Source organism: Equus przewalskii, chromosome 11 (genome assembly GCF_037783145.1).
Source record: "Equus przewalskii isolate Varuska chromosome 11, EquPr2, whole genome shotgun sequence".
NCBI lineage: Eukaryota > Metazoa > Chordata > Mammalia > Perissodactyla > Equidae > Equus > Equus przewalskii.
The window spans coordinates 460,031-487,385 of record NC_091841.1 but is presented as its reverse complement, the minus strand read 5'-3'; the positions used below and the strand labels follow the sequence as shown (position 1 = coordinate 487,385).

The following is a 27,355-nucleotide window of genomic DNA, read 5'->3' as shown; positions in this document are numbered from 1 at the left end:
AATAGTACAAAGAACTCCTGTATATCTTGCATCTAGTTTCTTCACATGTTAATGTTTTACCCCATTTGTGTTTACCTATTCTCTCTGTATCTCTCTGCATTTTTTTCCTCAACTTTTTGAGAGTAAGTTGCAAAGATGTCCCTTTACCTCTAATATCTTCCCTAAAAGCAAAAACTATTCAGTTTTTATATATCTTTAGTTTTCTGTAATCTGAAAAGCTCCTCAGTCTTTGTGTTCTTTCCTAACATTGACATTTTCAAGAATACTGCCAGTCATTTTGTAGAATGCCCCTCAATTGGGATTTGTTTTTTTGTGCTTAGAAATGTTACAGTAAAACGTATTTCTCTCAGTGCGTCATATCAGAAAGCACATGATGTCGATACATCCCATTACTAGTGATTTTAATTTGGTTAAGGTGGCACTTGCCAGTTACTTCCTTTTGATTAATATGTGTCTTGTGGGGATGTATGTTGAAGCTGTGTAATTATCAAGAACTGTGAAGGGTCTTGCAAGCTAACAAATTAGCCATGAATGCTGGTAGAAGATGGCAGACTTGGATCAGAGATAAAGGACTTTCTTACTCACAGTGGTAGCAATAGTCAGTGTGTCAGTGGTTCCCCAACTCAGTTCAGCTAACCTGGTCTTAGCTCTGCTGGGTTAGAAGTCCTGATTCCCTGGTTAGGGGTAGGGAATGCTTCTGCCAGGGTCTCCACTAGACTGGAAGTCATGACTGCCATTTGGCCACTTGGGCTCCTCATGCCAGTGGACAAGCAAGCAAAGAATGGACTGACTTTCCTGGTAGGGATTCCATAAAGATAATATTTTATTTAAAAATACATAGGCACACACTCCACTCCAGAATTCAGTAGTGGTACCATCACCAGGTGTCCTTTGTAGAATTCATTGGAGGAACCCCAGGCTTAGGAAACTCGAATCTTTTATACAGGACAGTAAGCCTGCCTGACATTTGCCCAAGAGGGACTCATTATCTTTATTACACTGGACATCAAACCTGCCCTTGATCAGGAAGAAGACACTATCTCTATCTTCTGAGGATGTTCAGTATACAAATATCCTTGAAAAGAGACTCCAGAACAAAGGCAGGCACTGTCCTTGTTTGTAAGACAGAGAAACATGAGAGACCGTGGTGAATTGTCTCCCAACAGTAATATCCTGTTATTCTTTAAACTTTCACCCACTAGTTTTTGCATCCTTTGGAGTAATTCTTGTTTATAATTATCTCGATCTTGATGATGATTGTTGCCAAATGGTGAATTTTTAATTCCATCATTCCTTTACATTTATTAATTGCTTTTCCCTCTTTCCTGACTTAGTTCTTGTGTCCCTTACTTTTGCTCCCTAGGATAAGTTTATTTGGGATAAATTCGGAAGTAAACTCCCTGAATATAGGCCTGCCTTTATGATTCTACATTTAAGGGAACTTTGGCTAGGTCACAAAACACTTCAAACTAAGCGTGTCTAAAATTGAGTTCAAATTTTCCTCTCAATTCTCTGTGGTTTTTTTTTTTTGAGGAGGAGTAGCCCCGAGCTAACATCTGCCGCCAATCCTCCTCTTTTTGCTGAGGAAGACTGGCCCTGAGCTAACATCCATGCCCATCTTCCTCTACTTTATATGTGGGATGCCTGCCACAGCATGGCCTATCAAGCAGTGCCATGTCCATACCCAGTATCTGAACCGGCGAACCCCAGGCCACCGAAGCAGAACGTGCGCACTTAACCACTGTGCCACCTGCTGGCCCGTTATTTTTTTTTAAACTGTTCTCATTTAGCTATCAGTTTTTCACACCAGAAACATGGTTGTGTCAGTTCCTTCCTTCCTTCACTCATGAAGTTCTGGAGCTCTCCCTCTAGCTATTGGTAATCAGTTCTCCCAGCTACATTCCCTTCTTACTGCCTTTGCTCGGGCTCTGATCCATGTTACTGGACTATTACAGTAGTCTCTCATCTGTATTTTCCATTATTGTTCCTTTCTAGTTTATCCTTCACAATTTTGCCTGAGTAATCTCTAAAATACAAATATGATTGTATTGATTTTCTGTTTAAAACCTTTCAGAGATGCTCCATTACCCATAGCTCCTTAGCGTGGAAGACGAGGTTCTTCATGGTCTATGCTCTTTCTTTTTAAGGTTGTCTTTCTTCTCAAGGATTGTGTTTCTCTCCTGCTGCCCTTTCCACTGGCAAGTTGTGTTCTAGTGTGGAGGTTGGCAGACTTTCTTAAAGGGCTAGATGGCAGATGGTTTAGGCTTTGCAAGCCCCATATGGTCTCTGTTGCATACTTAAAAAAAACCCTTTAAAAATGTAAAAACCATTCTTAGCTTGTGGACCATACAGAAATAGACTGGGTCAGATTTGGTCAGCTATAATTTGTAGGCTTCTTTTCTAGCCAAATAAAGCCAATATGTCGTATTTTTCATTACTCCCTGTGCTTGTATGTGCTGTTGGCTCGTACTGTGTGTTATAGTCTCTCCTACATAGCAGACTTCTTCCCTCCATCCTTCGAAATTTAGCTTGTAGGTTAACTTCTTACTGAATCCTCTTGTGCTCCTTCAAGTTGTACGTTAATTATCCCCTGTTCTTTGCTACCTGCATGCCTTGCACATCCGTATGTTACTGCCCTCATTGGTGGTGTAGTTATGTGTATACCTGTGTTTGCCTCTTGCTAGAAGGAGCTCATTGATGAAAAAACATGTTTTGTTTATCGCTAAATCTTCCTGCTCCTAAATATCTTTACTTGATTTGAATTGAAAGAAATTTTTTTTTTTTTTGGAGGAACATTAGCCCTGCTAACTGCTGCCAATCTTCCTCTCTTTGCTGAGGAAGACTGGCCCTGAGCTAACATCTGTGCCCATCTTCTTCTACTTTATATGTGGGACGCCTGCCACAGCATGGCTTTGCCAAGCGGTGCCATGTCCACACCTGGGATCCAAACTGGTGAACCCCAGGCCGCCACAGTGGAACGTGCACACTTAACTGCTGTGCCCCTGGGCCGGGCCCTGAAAGAAAATTTTTAAAATTAAAAGAAAAATGGGATGAAATACGGTATGGCTAATTGAATAAGCTAATAAACATATCTAAAATGGTTTTTTTTTATCTTTTAAGAATACAGTTAATTAAAGAAGTTATTCTGTGGTCTAGTAGATTTTGTTCCCCTCTTCACTTAAAAATTAATATAAGTTTAGGCTATGAAAGTGTAGATAGTGGTAATAGACTCAGTTCCTACGCAGCTGCCGTCCCGGGTGCAACAGGAATCCATTCATATAGTTGAAGTCCCTCCTTTTTTCCTTTCTTTCCAGCATGTTTATCATTTCTATGAATATTTTTATACTTTTGCCACATACTTAATGTATCAAGAATACAATATAGGTTTGTCTGTTTACTTCATAATGAATGACACGTGCTCTTCTGCAAACTTGCTTTTCGTTCCACATTTCTGTTTTGGGATTTATCCATGTTGATATGTGTAATTTCAGTTAATTCATTTTGCTACACTTCATTAATTGTACCATGCATAGTTTCTCCGACATTTTAAGATCTTTGAAATTGTGATGCATCTTAAAATCAGTGATATTTTACCCTTATAATTGGTGTTTTTTCTTGGTACGTAAATGTGATGATTGTGGTATAGGCCACACTTGTCTTGTGTGTGTTGTATTGTGTGCAAAGCCGCCCTTTCTCATTTCTGTTTCTGACAGTTACTTAAGAATTTTGTTACTGCGCACACTGCAGCATGAACACTGTTGGACCTGTTTTCCTTAGTTGTACAGGAGCGTTTCTCTGGGCGTGACATCTGCCGGGAGAAGAAATGCTGGGTGACGTACTGTGCACTTTCAGGTGCCCTCCACGGGGGTCCTGCTTTTACCCCACTCTGGGGAGTCTCTGTTCCCTGCTCCTCCTCAGGGCTGTGTGTTGTCCTACTGTTGTCAGTCTGATGGGTATAAAATGGCACCTTACTCTAGTTTTAATTAGCATTTTCCTTATTACTAGTGAGGTTGGGAATTTTTTAATGAGTTTTTTGGGTTGTATTTCCTTTTCTGTGAATTGCCCTTTTATATCTTTTACCCATTTTTCTACTGATTTTTGCCAAACACAGTATAATTTCTTTAGATGTTTGTCAGTTGTGTGTTGCCAATATCTTCTCCATATCTCTGACTTAATCTTTATTTCTAATAGTATTTGATAAATGAATACAAACTTAAATTTTAATAAAGTCAAATTTTCTAATCTTTTATAGTTTGTGCTTTTTGTATCTTGTTTTTCAGAGGTTTATGATTTGTTAAAAATGTAACAATTTTAAACCAAGAAAAGAAGGATGAAAAAATGTAGATCTGTGTAGGCTTCGTGTTATGAGACATTTACAGATTCGTTTGTTTTTTTTTAGTCTTTGGAATGGAAAGGTGGAAATAGCTATAATTAGTGAAGATGTTTTTGCCTCTTTTGTATTTATCCTCTTGAAGGAAATGCTAGCACTTCAGTTGGAGAATAATGAGAACATGTGGGTGTGGAATTGTTTAAACGTGATGAGGGAAAGGTACAGCATTGTAAACTTTTCAGGATAAATTCACACGTGGTCAATATGTGATACAAATTTGGGAAATCACTCACTGGAGACAGTTTTTAAAAAAATAAGGTGGTGAAGATCTGTCTTTTTGGACGGGGTAGGGCGAGGTGTAGCCACACCGAGGTGGAGCAGGTAGTCCCTGTTCTGTCCGTGGGACGTGTGAAGGAGCTGCAGACTGCTCCACCTGTGTAGTGTGTACATTAAACAAGAATGCAGGAGTGAGTAAATTTTGGGTAACTTAACTTGATTATTTAAAAAATAGTACCTGAAAATTTGAATTTACAAATGAAGACAATTTGTAAAAAGTTTTCCATTGGATTAAATTAATTAAAGTTCTTTCATTTCTTCTGTAAAATACGGTCTGTTTCCTTGACGTTGTCAGGAAAACCACTGATAGGTTCCTATGTATTTTTTTGTCACATGTTAGAGTCTGGGTACTAATGAAGGAACCTACACTTTGTTTTCTTTTCCCCCAAGTGACTGAATCCTTAAACTTCAAACTTATAACTCTGAGAACTAGGCTAACCATCTGTTGTCAGATGTAATATAGTAAAGGTAGAATTAAAATAATGTTAAGATATTATTTGATAATATTCACAGTGAATGGAGCTATAAGCCATTAAAAAAAGTGAACTTGACATAACATTCATAGATTATTAACTCATTTATAATTTGAAAAATAATTTGAAAATTAGGTCAGTTAGCAGAAGTTTAAGCTTCAACCCAAATAGTACAGTTTTTGGCAAAAGGTTTCCATCTGTGGTATCACCATACTTATTTCAGGGGCTGCTATACGATTTTTTAAAAGCACATACAACAAGTTAATATTAATTTAATTAAAACATTATGTTTATAAGATAATGCAAAATAAAATGGTCAAAGTGGCATTACAATAACAAGTAGCTAATTCATGGCTTTCATCAATCTCTGTGTAATTAAAGTAGTAGTGTGATGTGTGTTTTTAACGTTCTTCTCTGCATTCTGATACCTTAGTTTTCAGAGTTTTTTTTTTTTTTTAAAGATTTTATTTTTCCTTTTTCTCCCAAAGCCCCCCAGTACATAGTTGTGTAACTTTAGTTGTAGGTCCCTCTAGTAGTGGCGTGTGGGATGCCACCTCAGCGTGGCCTGAGGAACAGTGCCGTGTCGGTGCCCAGGATTCGAACCAGTGAAACCCTGGGCCACCAAAGCAGAGCACACGAACTTAACGACTCGGCCCCGGGGCCGGCCCCAGCTTTCGGTTTTAAAGCTCTTAAGAAAAACGTTCTTTTACCCTCTGTAAAATGTTGACTAATTTTCAATATTTGAACAACAGTTGAAACAGAAATGAAGTTCTCATATTGGTTGTTATGTGGTGTCCAGTTACAAATAATCATAAAAACGATTCCGAATCAGACTTTATTGATGTCTTAATATTCTTTGTGCCTGAAAATATTCATATGTCTGAAAATATTTTAAAAGTGGAAAAGGTGTAACTTTCTTTCTAAGTATATTCATGAAAGCAAAATCTTTAACTCTATGGATATACCAAGCTGAAATAATCTATAATTTACATGAAACTAGATTATAGACAATATTGTTACCTTGAAGACTTTGTTATATCTCCTGTGATCTCTTTCTCAGACCTTGTGAAACCAGATGTAATCTTTTGTACAAAAATTAGAGTTGTGATAAAGCTGATGTTTGCAATATACTATAAAAAATAAGTTTGAAAAGATGTGAGGCTATAGAATAGCTTGAAGCTTTATTCATTTAACTCTGCTAGACTTTGTGAGGAATGCAGAAGTCATTTAACAACAGCATAGTTTCCCTTTGGCCACTACTTAGGTGAGGTGGGTTGATCCTGTTGTCTTCAAAAAGGTATTCTGCCGTGTGGAAAGTCATAATAGTGATGCGCAAGGCTCCTTTCTTGAAATGAGTGAGTTAGTTACTCGTTTGCACATAAAAATGGTTTGGTGAAGACCACCCTCCCTAACGTGCTTTTACTCTGGACGCAGTTTTCTGTTGAGTACTGTCTCCCCTACGGTGGTTCCCTTCTCCGTTCGTCACACCTGAGATGTGTCAGGACAAGGACTGAGAGCCACTGTATTCAGATGGAGAATTTTGGATTCTTGTGCTGCTAAGCCTTTTTAAAAATACCTTTTGTGTTACATAAGAGAAGTGTTGAGTTTGAATCTGTTTTACTAGAAGGAGAAGAGCTAGAATTTAGCAAAGAATATTGGGAGCTAGTGTGGTGAGAGATAATCGGAGAGAGATGGTCGGTCAGAGGGAGAGACACATAGTATTTTGAGGACAGGATGTGAAGTATTGTGCTGTTAGGAGCAGGTCGGAGCTCGGGCTTTCACTGAGATGAGGGAGGGAAAGAGAGGGCTCTGAGAGACGACTGGATCCAGGTAAAGACCAGAGGAGGGTGGCTCGAGGAGCACCTGCTCTTGTGTTTGTGTCACGGTGTTGGTGTGCTCACTGACTTTCACGTGGTACGTTTCAGTCCTTTGTGTCCCTGGTGCTGATTACAGCATGCCGAAAGACAATGAGAGTCTATGATGTATATTTGTGTAATTTAACTTAAAAACGCATCATTCATCAGTGAGCTTACGTTTGACACAGGACAGTACTAAATTAGCGTTACTGTCTTACATGGGACGGTCCTCCAGCCCTGTTAGCTTTGAGGCTGTCCGCTTAAGGGTGCATTGGTACATTTCACCTGGTACAGCCGTCTTAACTGTTTTCATTTCCTATTCCATTCTGTCTCTCCCTTTAAAGAGTGATAGAAAGTTCATTTTTGAAAGTGAGCTGCATTTGTGTCTACTTGTTTTCATATATCCTGAAAACAGAGTTGATAGGTGTGTTCAGAAAAGAAATCTGAACGCAGGGTTGTTTGTCAGCAGAATCAAAGGTTTGCTTTGGTCTAATGTAGCTGTTTGCTTACTTCCAGTTGAATGAAAATATTCCTGAAGGTAATTTTCATTGAGGTAACTTTTTTTGTTTGTTATATTGCTAGTTTTTTTTTTTTAATTGTAGAATTTTGGCTACAAATTTAATGTTTTGGTCTTTTATCCCTGTTTATAATGAGGTAATCTTTTAGTGCCTTGAGCTTCTCTTTAGGTAAAAACAATCTCTTCTATGTTTTTAAAAGGCTTTTGTTTTACTTGTAATTTTCATGTATTCTTCTAGATCTTTAGAAGTCTTAATGCTGATCACGTTTTCATATTTGTATCTTAATTTAAACTTGATGCTTTTAGTAATTTAATAATTTCTGTATTGTCCTGTGACAGTCTGAAAGAACTGGGGCTTATTCAGTCATCATTTGGGAAAGCTCAGCTATATATGGGTTTCTGTAGAACTTAGTCTTAAGTGTAGGATTTAATATTTATCAGTAACACAAATGAAAAAAAAGGAAGTTTGCTTGTTATAGCTACTGATGACATCAAGGTCTAGGTGTTAGTGCAACCAGTATTGATAAAGAAAGAATTAGACTTAAAAATGGAAATTTGAAAACCACAATGAGATACCACTTCGCACCTGTTAGGATGGATATTATAAAAAAGGAGAACAAAGAAAATGAGTGTTGGTGAGGATGTGAAGAAATTGGAACCCCTGTGCGCTCCTGGTTGGAATAGTAACAGCATAGCTACTATGGAAAACAATAGAATGATTTCTCAAATTAAAAATAGAATTACCATATAATCCAGTTATTCCGCTTCTGGGTATATACACAAAAGAATTGAAAGCAGGATCTTAAAGAGATATTTGTACATCTCTGTTCACAGCAGCATTATTCACAACAGTCAGAAAGTGGAAGCCACCCACATATCTTTCAATGGCTGAATGGATAAACAAAATATGGCATATACATACAATGGAATATCACTTAGCCTTAAAAAGGAAGGAAATTCTGACATGTGCTGCAACATGGATGAACCTTGGAGACATTATGCTAAGTGAAGTAAGCCAGTCACAAAAGAACAGATATTGTATAATTTCACTTATATGAGGTGCCTAGAGTAGTTAAATTCATAGAGTGAGTGTAGAATGGGGCTGCCAGGGGCTGGGGGAGAGGACAATAGACAGTTGTTTATATGGTTAGGAGTGGTCAGACTCATGCTTGTAATTGTCAATATTTGTTATGTTGCTGTTTTGGTAGTTGTGAAAGGTTGTGAAGAATTTGGATAGAATTCAGATGGGTCTTAAAGTTTTTTAGAGGATTGGAAAAATAAGGCCTATTAATCAAAGTTAATGTGCCTGAGAGCATTACGCTTGGGGAACTGAAGCTTACTGGTTGCTCTGACAAATCTTCCTTGTCCTCCGAGTGATGTTTAGTAGGTGGCCCAGCCACAAAGGGGTGGTATTCCAGAGCTTGATAAGAACCAACGGCAAAGTCATGAATAATACAGCTGCAAAGGTAGAACATAGTATGTACTGCAGTGAGAAATAGTAGGAAACAGTGTTGCACCGAGTCGAGGTTGGGACTCCATGGACTTCAGCAGCTCCTGGAAATGCTGTCCTCTATAAAGTCCATAAACACTGAGTAGAAGTCACCCTGTCGGGTCATGAGTTTATCTGATGGAGGTGGGAGAAGGGAAAGACTTAAGACCTGGATATGGCAGGGAGTCACAGTGGTCAAGCTGACTGGTGACTTAGAGTTCCTTCTTTGTGGTCTGTTACACCTATCTGCCCTCACCCCTTTCTCCTCGGGTGCCGTGTGGATTAAGTGACATTCCTGTTCCTGTTTATGTTTTAAAGTCCCCTTTGAGATTGGTCCCACAGAGCACAGTGGTTGGTGAGGGTACTCCCTTTTTCTGAGCATCCTTTAGTTGACTCTGGTTTGGGCCCTTGGGTTAATTGTTTGCCTTCTAGCTTGGCATGTTGGGAAAGAAAAGGTAGGAGTAGCAGGACTCAGAAAATGAAGTAGTTTCTCCACTCTCTCTAGGTTGTTTATCTGGATCTCAGCTGTTGTCCACGTGACACCTTAATTTAACATGGCGTGGATTGGTTTTGAGTGGTGTGCATTATCTTCCCTAGGACTTCATCCTGATTTCTCAGACTTGAGTGCCCTGAATTGGTAGGACTTGAATTTGCCCAGGATTTTGTCCAGATTGGATAGTTGGTGTCAGAGGTTAGCTTGACTCTACATGGCCTTGGGAGCTGGTACATATACAGATGCCTGGACTTTAGCACAGACCTGCTGCATCAGACTCTTCCTGGGTGGAGTTCAAATGTATGTTTATTTATTTAACTTTTTATTAAGGAAAAATATAAACATATTCAAAAGTAGACAAGATAGTATAATTAACTCCTTTTTACTCACTGTCAAACTCTTATAATGAACAATTTATGGCTAATCTCGTTTTATCCATATCCCCGTCCACTCTCTCTCTGTATTATTTTGAAGCAAATCCTAGAAATATTATTTCACCTCTAAATACGAAAATTATATATATATATATATATATATATATAAATGTATATTTTTTTGGTTTAAAGATCTAATTGGCTTTATTCAATGATTCAGGAATCGGGCAGCATCCCATCTAGTAAGTAGAAAGGACCGCCCAGAACGTATCTATCTTAATAGGTTCCCAAATGGTTCAGAAAGTTTTTTTGAACAGGTAATTACATGATAAAAATTAATGTGGTAAAAATGATGTACAGGGAAAAGCATGTCTTTCTCATTGCCTCCAGTATTCTTGTTACTCTCCTCTAAGGCAAAGAATGTCTTTGTGTATGTACAGATATCCAGTGTACATGCAAATATATACATACATAATTCTCCCTTCTTTATCAAACACACATGGTAGTAACTTACAAAGTACACATTTTTCTGAATCTTGCTTTTTACATGTAACAATATTATCTTGGGCATGAGGCCATTACAGGGTAAGTAGATGGTTTTGGTTTTCTTAAAGCCTATATATAGTTGGTCTTTGTATGGAGGTGTATTTACCCCATGTCTTTTGGATGGTGTTGAGGTTATTTCCAGCACATGTGTGTTAGCACAGTGCTGCGTGGATCTTGCACTGGAGCTGATTGCCTGGTTCCAGGTCAGAGAACATCCCCGCTGGCAGTTTTGTGAGATATTGCCGCGTTTCCTCCTCACCATCTGTGTATGGTGTGCGGGGTTCTCCAGGCTCACCAGTTCCATTTTTTTTTTTTTCACTTTTTATTAAGATTATGATCGTTTACAACCTTGTGAAATTTCAGTTGTACATTATTGTCAGTCATGTTGTAGGTGCACCACTTTACCCTTTGTGCCCTCCCCACCAGTTCCATTTTTAAAATGCTCTTCATGTCTATGTTAATACTTTTCTTTAAGTCCACTAGTATATTTATAATAGCTGTTTTAGAAATTCTTATGTGAGTTTCATCATTTCTGAGTCTGTTTCTGTGGGTCTGGGTCACAGAAGTGGTTTGAATTTTGGAGAATCGTGCTAATGTTAAATTGTTGGAGATAAGATTGGGGAGCATCACAAACAGTATTAAGTGACTTAGTGGTGAGTTTGATGTGTTTAGAAGGAATCTTCAGTGTGGGTTTGCCTCCTTAAAAGGATGATAAATTGGTGGAGTGGAGTTTTGAAACCATCACAAACAGTATTAAGTGACTTAGTGGTGAGTTTGATGTGTTTAGAAGGAATCTTCAGTGTGGGTTTGCCTCCTTAAAAGGATGATAAATTGGTGGAGTGGAGTTTTGAAACCTCCTGAGTAAAGGTGATGCCAAGAAGATTTTAAGAAAATGGATGAAATGGTTTGGAATGGCAGGATTTCAATTTACAATTTTCTGTTACACAATGGACATCAAATCTCAATTTGTCTAATGAGGTTTTGTAGCTGCTTTCTTACCAAAGCCAAGTCACTTTAGGAATGTGGCAGTCGTTAACAAGAAGCGTTTAGGAAGTTGAAGGAGGCATTAAAGTTATGCCTTTTATCTGAAGGGCAGTGTATTTTCCTGTTCCTGTTCCTATACCCTAGCTCTGTGACCTTGGGCCAGTTACCTAGTCCTTCTGAGCTTTAGTTTTCTTAACAGCAAATTGGGAAGATAGTAATATGACTAAATGAAAGATTCCAAATGAAGCGTTCATTAAACCGTTGCACCGTGAGTGCTTAGTAGGTGGTAGGTCTTATTATTTTAAATGTTATGTATTATATAGCGTGATGCAAATTTGTTGTTTTTGAGTCAAAGAATTGATGTTTGGTGATTTATTAAAATAGTAGAAGAGTTGCCTGGTTAATACAATACAGATTTTTACATTATGGAGAACAGAAATATTTTGAAGTTAATTCAGTCACCTAACATTATTTAAAGAACAACAACTCTGTATCCTGGCATCTTGTTTCAGATCTAGTGTGAAAGCTGGATGCATACGCTGACAGTTGCAGTGTAGTGTAACATCGTGAATGCTCATTAGAAAAATACAGAGGCTCCTGTGAGAGCACTGAATGCCCAGCCCTGCCTGGGGGGAGTGGTGAGTGGGTGTGTCCCAGGAAAGGCTTCCCCAGAAGGTAGCGCATCGCTCTGACCTGGATGTAAAGGCTGTGCAGGAGGACGTTGTGCAGGGACCTGTGTCTGGCTTATATACTTATTTTTGCAATTGAGTTTTTTTTCTGAGGCAATTCTTGGCTTTAGATTTAAGGAACATGAGTATATTTATGTAGTACTGTATTTTCTTTCGTTGTCGTTGGTTCATAAATGATGGTTTGGTGGTAGAATGCTTTACTTATGCCAAACGAATGCAGTTTCAGGATCTGTATTTATTCCTTTCGGGGAAAAATGATTGGTACAATTTCGAGGGCATGTCTTGGCCATTGTAGCTGCTCCGTAAATATTTATTGATTAAATGAATGAACTCAGTTCTTATTCCCAGCCTTTTACGCAACACTCAAAATAACTGAAACACTAATTAACTAGAACAGAGATATTGAAAATGCTTTTCTTCTCCAAGAGAAAAAAATCTTAATGAAATTTAATTATTTTTAGAAATTACGGATTTGACCCTTAAAAGTTTTCCTCCTGAGATGTAGTTGATATGTTCCATTTTTTCTTTTTCTTTCACAGGTATGGCCTCACAAGTCTTGGTCTACCCCCCGTATGTTTATCAAACTCAGTCAAGTGCCTTTTGTAGTGTGAAGAAACTCAAAGTAGAGCCAAGCAGTTGTGTATTCCAGGAAAGAAACTATCCACGGACCTATCTGAATGGTGGAAACGTTGGAAATTCTCATCCTCCCACGAAGGGTAGTGCTTTTCAGACAAAGATCCCATTTAACAGACCTCGAGGACACCACTTTTCGTTGCAGACAAGTGCTGTTGTTTTAAAAAACACCACAGGTGCTACCAAGGTCCTAGCAGCTCCGGCGCAGCGAGCTCCCGTGGAGGCACTTCCCGCTGGGGCGTGGCAGCACAGGCTCGGCTTCCTGGAAGGCCCCCCGAGATGTGGATTGAAGCGCAAGAGTGAGGAGCTGGATCACCACGGCAGCGCGATGCAGATTGTTGACGAGCTGTCCGTACTTCCTGCAATGTTGCAGACCAGCATGGGAAATCCAGTGACACTTGTGACAGCCACTACGGGAACAAAGCCAAATTGCACCAGTGGAGAGGGCGACTACCAGTTAGTGCAGCATGAAGTCTTGTGCTCCCTGAAAAATACTTACGAAGTCCTCGATTTTCTGGGTCGAGGCACTTTTGGCCAGGTAGTCAAATGCTGGAAAAGAGGGACAAATGAAATTGTAGCAATCAAAATTTTGAAGAATCACCCTTCTTATGCACGTCAAGGTCAAATAGAAGTGAGCATATTAGCAAGGCTCAGTACTGAAAATGCCGATGAGTATAACTTTGTACGAGCTTACGAATGCTTTCAGCACCGGAACCATACCTGTTTAGTCTTTGAGATGCTGGAACAAAACTTGTATGACTTTCTGAAACAAAATAAGTTCAGTCCCCTGCCACTAAAAGTAATTCGACCCATTCTTCAACAAGTGGCCACTGCACTGAAAAAATTGAAAAGTCTTGGTTTAATCCATGCTGACCTCAAACCAGAGAATATTATGTTGGTGGATCCTGTTCGGCAGCCGTACAGAGTTAAAGTAATAGACTTTGGGTCAGCCAGCCACGTATCAAAGACTGTTTGTTCAACGTATCTGCAATCTCGATACTACAGGTAGGGGACAGCGACTTTTTGGGTTATTTAATAAATGAATTTCTGCTAAATGAAAAAATTTGGTGTGTATCTGTGGTGAAAAACACTGCTTCGGATAAATAATCAAGACAAGATCAACTTAGGTTTGAGGTTTTAAAAAGATTTTAAAAATTTAGACATGAAATCTGCCCAAACACAATAGAAATCTCTACTGCCAAGTTCCATGTCAAAGACTTGTGGTATTTTTGTTGTTAGTAGTCCTTAAGGAAGGATAGGTGATAATGATGATCAAACAGAAGGCTTTAAATGTTGGGAAAGGGTTTATAGTAATTTCTCTATATATCTTTGGGCATTTCAGCTCTCAAGAAAACTAGTTTATTAAAGACATAATCAGACGCAACTGAACATTTAGAAAAGTTAGATGTAAGAATTCAGAAAGTTATTCTGCGTAGTTATTTTAAGATTCAAACACACTGCACAGCTGCTACAAATGCCCAGGCCGCTTTTCATAACTGGTTTTGTGCTCTCTCTGCCTGTGTGCTGTAGGTAGCGCCGTTGCAGTGTTGGTGCTGTGGGTGAAATTTAAAGAAGAAAATAATTGCCATGTAAATATTGATAAAGTGCTGCAGTGTCATGATTAACAGTATCTTTTGAATGTATAAATATGTTTGAATTCATAGTTTAATAATTTGAGGAATTCTTTTCATTTCAGCCTAAGTGAATTTATGGTCTTGGTGGACTTGAGCCCCGTGAGCTGCCACACAGTGGGCGGATACGGGATCCGCCAGTATTGGCCAGTAATAAGTTAGTAAATAGAGGGACACGTGCTGTTTATTGTTAGAACACAAGGGGTGTAGATTTAGGCCCAACAAGGAGTCATCACGTACTCTGGTGTCGCATCTGCCTTTGCATTACACCCCTCACCCTGGCTAGCTTCCTGCGAGCCTTATTCCCCGGGACAAGATGGAGGAGAATTCACTGCACAAGAAGCAGCTCCAAATATGTGCCCTCCGTTCGTAGGTCATCAGTAGGAACCCCACGTTTATGTCACTAAGCAGTAATTAAGTTCATTAAAATATGTATTAGAAATTAGAAATGTAGCCTCATTTACCCTTTAGTATATTCCTGATTGTGTGATTTTTAGATTAGAGTCCTAGATACCATTCTCAAAATCGTTTAGATGGTTTAAAAGGTGTTATAGTTGTAGCAGGATAATGAGTCTTACTTAATATCCCATATAATTAGATTTATTTGAGTCTCTGTGCTCCTGACAATTTTTTTTTTTCAGTTTAATGGAATACAAGATTAGCTTTCAGTTAATTTTTTTCTGGAAAAATTATTTAAAAATCTTATTTAATGTCATGAGAAGAACAGTGCTTTTCCCCCCTTCTCTTTGTGCTCTGTGGGTTCTGTCTCAAGAGCTTTCCATCATCAGCTGGCACATTATATAAACCCCCGAGCCCCAGCTGCTGGGGCTCTATATTTAGTTCACTTCTAGTCAATGACTTCATTTTATCTGGGCTCTGCAGTATTCTGCTGTCAGATTTAGCTCTGTGTGACACCTAGACTCCTTGTCCTTTATTTGAAATTTTTTGGATGAAGTGAAAAAAAACTTTATTTTCTATACTTGAGATTATCTGTTTATTAATTGTTTCAAGAGAGTAAAGGAAATCCTTTAAAAAGTAATCTAAAATACTACATATTTTATGATAGTGGTTTCTAGCATTAGGCCTTTGCACAAATGTTAGCCTCTGTTGGGAATGAAATTAAAAAATTTGTGAGTAATTGCTAAGTACAATTAGTAGTTTTTAATTTGTTTTTAATGTATAAATTTCAAGTGAATAATTTACCTGAATTTTGGAAGCTATATAACTGCTAAATTACATGTTCTGTTTAGAGAAAAAAATAGGGCTCTTATTTGTAAACAAAGACTACTACTAGCATTGTAGCTGATGTTGCTTGGTTAAAAAAAATTAAAAATGGGCCTTCTGTCAGATCCAAGAGTTAGAAGGGTTAGTAAATATTTAAGATAGCTTGTGAAAATATAGTGTAGTCCTTAACCAAGTACTGTTTTAATATCTAGTGTAATTTTATATGAAAATAGCAGGCAACCATTGTTCTTCAGTATTTGCTTGTAGTTTATATTTGGAACTTTGCCAATTCTGAGTTAATTTTTGACTAAGTTTACTTATAAATTTGATTAGGCAGTAAGCAAAAGTGTCTTACACTTGATTTTTACTCTTTGTTAAAAATATGTTGTATTTAAAAAATGAAAGCAGGAAGTGGAAACTTACCAAATTAAATATTTTTGAGCTAGTCACAGTAAGAACACACCCCCTGAGTTCCAAGGTAAACGATTTGTGCTTAGACATAGGTTCTTGTGTTACTCAGTTTCTTTGAACTGTGCAGCACAGAAATGTAGTAGCGATATCTTAAAATAGACAGGGGACAGTGGCCAGCAGTTGTGGACGACTATAGATGGTGAGGCTGCCTAGCGCCTGTGGTGATGCAAGCCAGAAGTACATGCTCAGGGCATTGATTTGCTCAAGGTCAGCATGTTCTAAATTGAGCTGTTCGAGTATGGTTTCTGTCAAGAACACGTAGGGCTCTTGAATGCATAAACCGTTTTAGCAGCACAAGGTGCTGTATTTATGAGGTGTGGTGGCAGCATTCAGGTCATGAATATCTTTTTCTTTTTTTTAAATACAGAATTTTATCCTGTGGTTCTGAGTCATTTCAGAACATAGAGGCAGGAAAGTAGGCTGTAAAGTAACCTGTGTAGCAGTTATATTCTTTGCTACTTTACTGAGTAATTTAGCATTAATTGTTGAAGTAAAAAATGCTTTTTATTTTCCCTGTAATAGTTGACAGAAAGGTACATAATGGTAAACAATTAATATAGGCTTTTATCAGTTTTTGTTTAGGGCATTCCCATCCCTTATGCCTTTTTTTTTTTTCAAAGGTTTTATTTTTTCCTTTTTCTCCTCAAAGCCCCCCGGTACATAGTTGTATATTCTTCGTTGTGGGTCCTTCTAGTTGTGGCATGTGGGACGCTGCCTCAGCGTGGTTTGATGAGCAGTGCCATGTCCGTGCCCAGGATTCGAACCAACGAAACACTGGGCCGCCTGCAGCGGAGCGCGCGAACTTAACCACTCGGCCACGGGGCCAGCCCCCCTTGTGCCTTTTTAACCCCAAAGTATCAAAGGCAAAGTTCCTGTAACAAAATTAAGGTACATAGAAGGACCCATAGAATAATAACTGATGGTTTACACGGGGTGCTTTATAACGATGGAAGACCGGATGTGTGTCCTGTGTCACTTTTTCAACTGTGTTATGTCCGTTTCCTGGTTTCTCCTATCTCATCCCTGTGAGTTTGGTGAGACAGTTGAGGGAATTCCTGTTTAATAAGTAGAGAACTGAGGCTGATACAAGTCAGGTCCAAATTCATACTGCAAGTTTAACTCAATTTTTGTGGAGCTGTTTTTGTGTGCTGGCACTGTGCTAGGTACGAGGGATACAGAGGTGATTAAAACGTTTCCTCATTTAACAGAGGAGAAAAATAGTTTGTCTCAAAAGTGCTAGGCTCAAGGTGGGTGCAGGATGCTTTGGGGGTCCAGAGGAGAGCACTTAGTCTAATGTGAGGGTTCAGAGAGGGCTTCCAGGGGGAGATGACCCCTGTACAAGCCTTGGAAGCAGAAGGGAGTTAGGATGGACTAGTCTCAAAGAGCATTCTCTCTCGCTAGCCCTTTCTTACCTCATGAGCTCAGTATTGGGCTGCAATTGCTGGGAATTTCTTCTCTGTATCATAAAAACAGTTGTTTTTATTTGGGAATCTTTATTTGACAAATACAAGGTTGTCAGCAGGGTTTAGTTTGAACAGAAGTTGTAATAGAAGGTTCCAAATGTCTAAAATGAAGTCCTTTTCAGTGCCATACGTTGTGGCAATCTGCAGACGTTAAGTTGCTTTACTACGTATGGGCTTCAAAAAGTCTTTTTGGCAGAGCTCTTAATGTTTTATTTTTAAACTGCTTTATTGAGATATCATTCACATACCATGAACTTTACCCATTTAAAGTGTGCAATTTAATGGCTTTTAGTATATTCATAGTTGTGCAGCATCACCATAATCAATTTTAGAACATTTTCCTTACCCCGAAAGAACTCCCCTGCACACCTTCTACCCGTCTTTCCCCAGTCTCCCCATCCCTAGGCAACCAAGTCTACTTTCTATCTCTATAGATTTGCATAGTCTGAACATGTCATATAAATGTAATCATACACTATGTGATCCTTTTTGACTGGCTTTTTTTCACTTAGCATAATGTTTTCAGGGTGCATCCATGTTGTGGCGTGTGTCAGTACTTCATTTCTTTGTGTTGCCAAATAGTATTTCATTGGATAGATACACCACGTTTCCTGTGTCCATTTATCAGTTGATGGAGACCTCTTAAAATTGTATCAGTGAAAATTGTATCAGCTATATGAATAGAAAACTGTAATATGTCCTTGAGTATTGTCTTTCATTCATAATATTTAGTGCCTATAAAGTGTAAAGTATTGTTCTGGGTGTTGGTTATACTTTGAGGAGCAGAAATATAGACTCTACACTGTGGTGCTCAGAATATGGTGAGTAGACAACCGGAAAAGTAAAGTGCTCTGGTGGACAGGAACAGGGAGACACAGTAACAGGATGGACTTACTGTTTTTATTTTTAACTTTTTATTTTGAGATAATTCTAGACATACAAAAATTTGCAAAAATAGTACAAAGAATTCCTGTATACCCTTCACCCAGATTCTTCAAATGTTTCAAATTTAGACTTTTTACCACCCTAATTTTATCAGTCAGTCTTTCTCTATGTAAGTACACACACACACACACAACACTTTTTTTCTTAAAATGCTTGAGAGTTGCAGACTTGTAGCCCCTTTCCCTCTCACTGCTTCAGCGTGTGTCTCCTCAGCATCAGGGTGCTCCCTTGCAGAACCTACTGCAGTGCTCAGAATCGTCAGGTACCAGTAATTCAGTGTTATTGATTTGATGTTTGAACTGCTCAAAATACTATTTGATTTGAGTAAATTAAAATCAATTCAGTACCAGTATCTTATTTATAGACCATATTCACATTTTGCCAGTTGGGCTCACTAATGACCTTTTTCCAGCTCACGATTCAATCCAGGGTCGCATACTGTTTGCTTACTGCGTCTGCCTCTTCAGTGTCCTCTAATCTGGAGTAGTTCTTTAGTCTTTCTTTGCCTTTCATGACCCTGACACTTTTAAAGAGTACTGGCCAGTTATTTTGTAGAATGTTCCTCATTTTGGGTTTGTCCAGTGTTTTCAGCTTATGTGTTTTTGGAGTAACTGCACAGAAATGATGTTATGTCTTCACATCCTAGGAGGCACGTGATGTCAATTTGTCCTGTTACTGGTAACGTTAACTTGGTTGAGGTGGTGACTGCTGGATTTTTTCTACTGTAAGGTTGTGTTTTTCTTTGTAATTAATAAGTATCTCTTGGTGAGATACTTTGAGACTATGCCCATAGACTTTCTCATCTTATTTTCACAGACCAATTTTAGCATCTATTAGTGGATATGGCCCTAAACAATTATAAATGTGGGGTTGCAAAATGATGATTTTCTATTTCCATGATTCCTCTGAAAGGAATTCTTCTGTAAGGAAGATCTTTCCTTGGCTTAATATTTTTGTTTGTTTGTTTCTGTGTAGACTCATGGATTCATATTCAATGGGTTATAATCTGTTACTTGTCATTATTTGTTTTACTGCACAGTTCTCCAAAACTGTCCAGTTAGAGCCTCTTGAAGCTTTTTCCTGTATCCCTTTAACATGGCCCCATCCTTCCTTGAGCGACATGGCCCCGTCCTTCCTTGAGTGCTTACTTTATGGTACTACAAGATATTTCTGGGTTACTTGGTACTTTTCCTACCCCCTCCCTGGTACCAGCTGTTTCTGTAAGGAACTGTGATTCTTTTTATTGGAGAATGGTATTCAGAAAATAAGATCTGGATGCTAATACCAGATGCAGTCATTGGTACTAGGATGTTATTGCTTTTAGACCCTTTGAGTGGCAAAGCTAGAAAGTATATGTTTGTGTTATGTGTGTGAATGTGTGTATTTCTATGTGTTTATATATTAAAACCATGAATTATACTGATAATCCAGTTATGAAACTTCAGAGTTCATTCTATCCTTCTTCCTCTATTTATTTATAATCCCTTCTCTGATACTGAGAATCTTAGCTCTCATTGTCCACAATGTATAGTGCTTATTTGCGCAGTTCTAGAATAAACTTAAAGTAGTTTTGGAATTGCTAATCCATACCACTGCTAATTTACTCAGCAGCGTGCAGCACTTCTTTACGGTTCTTCTGTTCTGGAGCCTCAGACTTGGAGCATGGGGTCTGCATACCGCGTTCCCCAGTAATCCCCCTTCAGTGTGATTGTTATTTATTTGAAGTATAAAGTTCATTTCTTTGTATTCCATTTTGGGCCCTCCATGTCCTTGTTTGTTTATTTGACTATGTGAAACAATTAACATGGTTGTGAAGATCAGAACTATACTAAAAGTTTATCTGAGAAGTGTCACCACCTCCCCCCAGTCCTGTCCCCTTCATTCCTGCCCACCCCTTTTGGTAACCATTATCATTAGTTTTTGTTTTATTCTGTGTGTGTGTGTGTGTGGCCGGGTAGGGTAGTACAAGTGAGCAGATAAATTGTCTATTTTCTCAATTCCCCTTCTTACAGGAGCGATAACATGCTATAGATACCTGTTAGCACTGACTGTTTTCCCATAACAGTGTTTCCTGGCAATCTCTTCATGTCAGTTCATAGAGATCTTCCCCCTTTTACTGCTGAATACTGCATTGTGTGGATTTCCGTTGTTTATTCGGCCACTTTCCTAATCATTGACATAGTGTTTCCCAATTAGAAACAATCTTGAAGAATAACTTTGTGCATATGTATTTTTGTATTGTTGGAGTTGTATCTTCACAGTAAATTTCCAGAAGTGGAATTATTTAGTCGAGAGGTAATGCATATATAGTTTTGTTAAATATTGCCCAATTCCTCTCATTAGCACTGCACCAATTTGCATTCTCACCAGCAGTGTATGATAGTGCCTGTTTCTCTGTAGCCTTGTCAACAGAGTATGTTGTCATTTAAAAAAAAAATTTACCAATCATGGGGCCGGCCCAGTGGCACAGCAGTTAAGTGTGCACATTCTGCTTTGGCAGCCCAGGGTTCACTGGTTCGGATCCTGGGTGCGGACATGGCACTGCTTGGCAGGCCATGCTGTGGTAGGTGTCCCACATATAAAGTAGAGGAACATGGGCATGAATGTTAGCTCAGGGCCAGTCTTCCTCAGCAAAAAGAGGAGGGTTGGCAGCAGATGTTAGCTCAGGGCTAACCTTCCTAAAAAAATAAATAAATAAATTTATCAATCAAATGGTAGTTTCTGTGTAGTTTTTCTTTTAAAAGATTGACACCTGAGCTAACAACTGTTGCCAATCTTTTTTTTTTCCCCTGCTTTTTTCTCCCCAAATCCCCCCAGTACATAGTTGTATACTCTAGTTGTGGATCCTCTAGTTGTGACATGTGGGACGCCACCTCAACGTGGCCTAATGAGCGGTGCCATGCCCATGGCCAGGATCCGAACCCTGGGCTGCTGAAGCGGAGTGCGTGAACTTAACCACTTGGCCATGGGGCCGGCCCCCTATTTGTAGTTTTAATTTGCATGTCTCTTATGAGTAAAGTTAAACATCTCACGTTTAAGGGTCATTTTAAAATTGTAGTGTGTGTGTGTGAATTACCTGTTCTTGTCTTTTGCCCATTTTTTCTATCAAGAGTTCGGTCCTTTGTCGGTCAAGTTTCAAGATTTCTTTTGTATATGAGGGATATTTACCCCGTTATTTGTGATACATTTTGTCAGTCATCTTCTGATGTTTTAATGTGTTGTTTTTGCCTTGTAAAAATTTTTCTTGTGGTTAGTTTTATCAATCTTCTTTCATTGCCTCTGGATTTTAAGTCATAGTTAGAAAGCCTTTCCCCACTCCAAGTTTAAAGAGCCGTTCACTCTTTCTTCTAGTACATGTTGAGTTACATTTTTAGTGTTTAGGTCTCTAATCCATTTTGACTTTATTCTTGTAGTTGGTGTGAGGTGGGGTCTAGTGTTCTTCTTTCCAAATAGCTAAGCAGTCAGAGGGACCTGCTTTAGATTGGGCGGGTGTGGGAAAAGCTCTGAGGACGTGATGTATTGCACTCAGACCTGAGGGCCCCTGCCATCCAGCGTGGGTGGGATGAGAGCCCCGGGCAGAGGAAAGAGCATGTATGAAGGCTCTGGTTGGAGTGAGCTTGGTGAGGTGAAGACCCTGAAAGCCTGCCAAGTGAGACGCAGGCCCGGGGAGAGGGGGAGCGCAGTGTGACGTGAGGTTGAGGGTGGCCTCAACATGGTGTGTGTTTTATCACTCTGGCTGCTGTTTGGAGGAGGGGACAAGAATGAAAGGAGGAGGAAGGCCATGAGGACAGAGGCGTTAAGTAATCCACAGAGAAGAGGCAGTGGCAGTAGAAAGAAACGGCTGGATTTGAGGTACATTTTGGTATGAATATGGTTATTTTGCTTTTCACTAAGATTTTTTTTCTTTGTTTCTGAGGGGATAGATGCTTTGTTATGGTTGATGATATTTGTTGTTAAATTGTGTGTGAATTTAGACAAACACCTGACTTCCATGGCCTTGGTTTTCTCATTTGTCAGATGGAAATATGATGATTTGGAGTCTACCTGTACTATACTCTTAAATGTATATTTGACACATGTGAAAGCTCTGCATTAAAAAACTAACAAGGGAAATGGAGGAACCTAGAAAACCCTCTACTAGCTGTACTTTAGACATGACTGCCTGAATCAGAGGAAGTGAAATACAGCCTTTAAAATTTTTTAAAGTGAAATCACATTTTTTTTTTAAGTTAAATAATTTTAGGCTGATTTGTTTTATAACCCCCCCAAGTTAGTGGGTAGAGTTTATCCTCTAGAAATGACCACTTTTTCTTATCGTGTATTAGGAGGAATATTTAAATAGAAATAGGATCAGAGAATACATTCTGTTTTGCAATTTGCTTTTGATTAACTGTATCTGTGGACATTTTTTTCAGTGTAAGTTTCTGTAGATCAGTCTTATTCTGTGAAACTAAATAGAAATTTCATGTGTGAATTCTGTTTAGATACTAATTGAACAGATAACTGTAAAGAGACATTTATAAGGAAATAAAGAAAATTTAGATGTCAGTTGATATTTAGGGAATTATTGATTTTTTTATGTGTGATAATGGCATTGTGGTTATTTTTTAAAAGTATTTCTTAGAGTTATATGTTGAAGTATTTATAAATGAAAGTATATGTCTGAGATTGTCTTGCTACCACCTAATGGGGAGCCATTGTGATAATTTTAGACAGACTTTTTGTGGATTTATTTGTAATTTTTGAAGCTGGGTGATTGGCAGATGGTGGTTCTACTGTGTGTCTTTGAAGTTTTCTGTAATAAAGTAAATAAATATCATCAGGTCTTAAATACTTTAAAACTAAATGCTAGCAACAGTTCCCATAGGTCTGAGTGTTCAGGAATCTGAATCCATGGGATTCTGGTAGTTTCCTAGGGCATGCTTTTGTCAAAAGCAGGGTTTTAGGTGGATGTAAACTTCAAACTGTAAGATTCAGAATGTTTGTTTGGTTAAGTGGAATTGAAATTTGATCTCTTATGTCTTTAGTGTACTAAGCTTTCATGACGCCTTTTGGTATTAATTTATTTAGTTGCAACTGTGACTAACTTCCTTTAGTTTCATTCAGATACTTTCACATCAAGGGGACTGGCTAAAATGCTTTCCAAATTTTAATTAACTCCTCTTTCCTTCTTTACTTTTTACTTAGTTTTAGACAATCTTTTATTTTCAATAGGTGAAAAATGGTAACCTTCAATATTGATGGGAATTTTTAAAATAACCTTTTAGATTTTGATTTCAAATTATTTCATTGAATTATAGTTTTGGATATTGTTTTGTTAATATTTAGAAAGGAATATTAATTATCTTTCTAAATATTGCTACATAATATTAGAGCATTTTTATACTCAGCTAACCCTTTTCTTTATGTATTTCCCTCTGGAAACATTTTGTCCTTAATGCTCTCTATATGTTGGAAAAACAAATAGGACTAATTCGTAAACTGTATTATAATCTTGAGCTAACAATTTGGTAGCCAAGATTATTTTTAATAGGGAATTTTTTCGTTGTGAAAAACACATAATGTAATATTTACCGTCTTAACTGCTAAGTGTGCCGTTCAGCAGTGTTAAGTATGTTCACGTTGTTATGAAACGGACCTCCAGAACAAATCTGAAACTCTACACCCATTAAACAACAACTTTCTTTTTCTTCCTCTCCCCAGCCCCTGGTAACCACCATTCCACTTTCTGTTTCTATGAATTTAACTGCTTTAAATACCTCATATAAGTAGAATTATACCGTGCTTGTCTTTTTGTGACTGGCGTATTTCACTTAGCTTAATGTCCTCAAGGTTCATCCGTGTTGTAGCCTGTGTCAGACTGCTCCTTCCTTTTTAATGTGTGTGTATAGACCACATTTTGTGTTTCCGTTCTTCCGTCGGTGGACGTTTGGGTTGCTCCCACCTCTTGGCTACTGTGAATAGTGCTGCTGTCTATACAGTGTACAAATATCTCTTCAAGACCCTCTTTTCAGGTCTTTGGGATAGGTACCCAGGTGTGGGATTGCTGAGTCCCGTGGTCCTTCTATTTCTGAAAGAGCCTTTGTCCTCCTTTCCATAGCTGTTGACGATTGCACAGTCCCAGCAGGATTTCAGTTTTTCCACATCCTCTTCAGCACTTGTTTTTTTCTGTTTATTTTTATAGTCTCCATCCTAATGGGTGTGAAGCGATATCTCATTTTGGTTTTGATTTACATTTCTCTAATTAATCATGTTGAACATCTTCTCATGTGCTTGTTGGCCATTTGATATCATCTTTAGAGAAATGTCTATTCAAGTGTTTAGCCCATTTTTAAAGATTTTATTTATTTCCTTTTTCTCCTCAAAGCCCCCCAGTACATAGTTGTATATTCTTCGTTGTGGGTCCTTCTAGTTGTGGCATGTGGGACGCTGCCTCAGCATGGCTTGATGAGCAGTGCCATGTCCGCGCCCAGGATTTGAACCAATGCAACACTGGACCGCCTGCAGCAGAGCGCGCGAACTTAACCACTCGGCCACGGGGCCAGCCCCTAGCCCATTTTTAAATCAGGTTATTTGATTTTTTTGTTGTTGAGTTGTAGCAGTTCTTTATATAGTCTGGATATTAACCCCTTATCAGTTATATGACTTGCAGGTATTTTCTCCCATTCTGTAGGTTGCCTTTTCACTCTGTTGATTATGTCCTTTGATGCACAAAACTTGTAGAGTTTGACGTAGTCCCATTTGTCTTTTTTTGCTTTTGTTGCCTGTGCTTTTCGTGTCATACCAAAAATATCATTGCCAAATCCAATGTTCTAAAGCTTTTCCCCTGTTTTTTCCTAAGAGCTTTGTAGTTTTAGATCTTAACATTAGCTGCTTAATCCATTTTGAGTTAATTTTGGTATATGTTGTTAATATATGGATCCAGCTTCATTCTTTTTTGCTTGTGGATATCTGTTTTTTTCAACACCATTTGTTGCAGAGACTGTCCTTTCCCCATTGAGTGGTCTTAGTTTTTTTTAGTTTTAGTGATTTTAGTTTCAGGTGTATAACATAATGATTTGATGTTTGTGTATATTGAGAAATGATCGCAGTGGGTCTCTTTAACATCCATCACCACACATAGTTACAGGATTTTTTTTCTTGTGATGAGAACTTTTAAGATCTACTCGCTTAGCAACTTTCAAATATGCAATACAGTGTTAGTAACTTTAGTCACCACGCTGCACATCACATCTCCATGACTGAACTCACTTTATAACTGTGGAAGCATGCGCCTTTTGACCCCCTTCTCCCATTTCGCCCACCCCTTGTCCCCTGGCAGCCACCAATCCATCTCTGTGTCCATAAGCTTAATGTTTTTGGAACAGACTTTTGATGTTTTCTGATGTAACTCTACCTGTGCATGCATTATATTTAGTAGTGTTAACCGTTTTATTTGTCCTGCCTCACCCTGAATTCTTTTCAGTAAGCACAGGGAACTTCCTTCTAAAACTAGGTCCTGCTTATACCCGTGGTTACTTACGGTGGGGAGATATTTGATATAATGGGATAAGTAGAGTAGATCTTTGTGTGATGTCACTTTTTTAGTGATCTTAAACTTAAAGAAATAAACACTTTTTTTTTTAAATAGAGGCATAAAATAGAATCAGGCACTTTTCTAGGTCCATGAGTTTACTCTTCTCCATTCAGTTTTTTCTTTAAGTCTATATTGGTGCGAAAATATTGAGAATTACGTAAAGTAACCCATTTTGTTTTCGGGCATCTTTCATTGTTAAAAGATTTCCCCTTTGGTAACCAGAAATCTAACATACGCTCACCCAGATTCACATAAAATAAGTGATTCGACTAACCATAAGAAGTTGGTTGGCATGTGGATTAGGTCCGTGTATTTTGTCTTATGTGAGAAACATAAATCTCTCTCAATTTAAAACCCTACAGTATTAAAGCCAAGCGTGTCAGTATCTTGGTTAGAGCCGTGGGCTTGTCCGTGGGCTCTGTGCCTCGGGCTAGATGTTAGACAAAGTCTCTTAGGTCCCTAAGGAACCAAACTCCTCAGAAGGAGAGAGAGGAGAGAAAATAGGACTGCTTTGCCGTGTAGTAAATTCTGTTCATTTGGAAATGGCTTTGGAATCAATCTGCATGGTCTAAGTGTTAGACCTTCTAAAGGCCATCTGAGGCCTCTTTCAGTCCCAAAGTTGGGTGATTCCTCCAGGCCTAGGCACTAGTAACTTCTGATTTCCCTCCCTCCCTCCTTCCTGAGATGAATTGAAAAATAACATGGCGTTTCCCATATAATCATTGCCCGCATTTTAAGAAGTCCAGACTTCATTCTCCCAAATTAACTCCTCTCATTCCTTATTTCTTTTTATAATGAAAAATGAGTGCTTATGATTCAGTACGTGATTTCAGTAATATGAAGAAGCAGCACCATGAATGATGTGATAGAATTTAGGTAGAACCAGCAGACGAGGAGCTCTGAATTTTAATCCTGATTCTGTTACCAATCGATTATATGTGATACTAATTAGTATATGTGACTTGTGAGGAGTCTGCTTAACTTTGTATGTTTGCACATTAATAGGTTAAGGTCCGTGTTACTATGATCCTCTTCCCTTATAGGTACGATATTAGGTTATAAGATAATATATAATTGCCAAATAGTATCAGTCAGACATAGGGCAAAAACATGTGTAAGAGCTTGGTCACAAAGTGAGTTTGTTAAGTTAATTCTGTAGATTGTAGCTGTAAAATGTGTAATAAATGTAATGCCATATAAACTGTGCTGATTTCTCATTTTATGTCAGGTTTGAATGACTATATTCTAGAATTACTTATAACTTAAATAGTTATTCATAGATTAAAAAGACTTTTGTGAGTTTTTTATTATGTTGGTTAAAAGCT

At 38.4% G+C, this 27,355-nt stretch overlaps 1 protein-coding gene across 6 annotated transcripts in view; it reads left to right on the top strand.

The window, feature by feature from the left end:
* Nucleotides 1–27,355, top strand: part of HIPK3 (homeodomain interacting protein kinase 3) — a 100,597-nt gene that overhangs the window by 24,969 nt on the left and 48,273 nt on the right. For 4 of the 6 annotated variants that reach the window (XM_070564671.1, XM_070564672.1, XM_070564674.1 and 1 more), the window contains exon 2: nt 12,627–13,725. In XM_070564671.1, the coding sequence (XP_070420772.1) occupies nt 12,627–13,725 (1,099 nt within the window). Of the gene's footprint in view, nt 1–9,576; nt 9,795–12,626; nt 13,726–21,961; nt 22,307–27,355 lie in introns of those variants that run through there. The other 2 variants (XM_070564676.1, XM_070564677.1) reach the window with 2 other exon arrangements.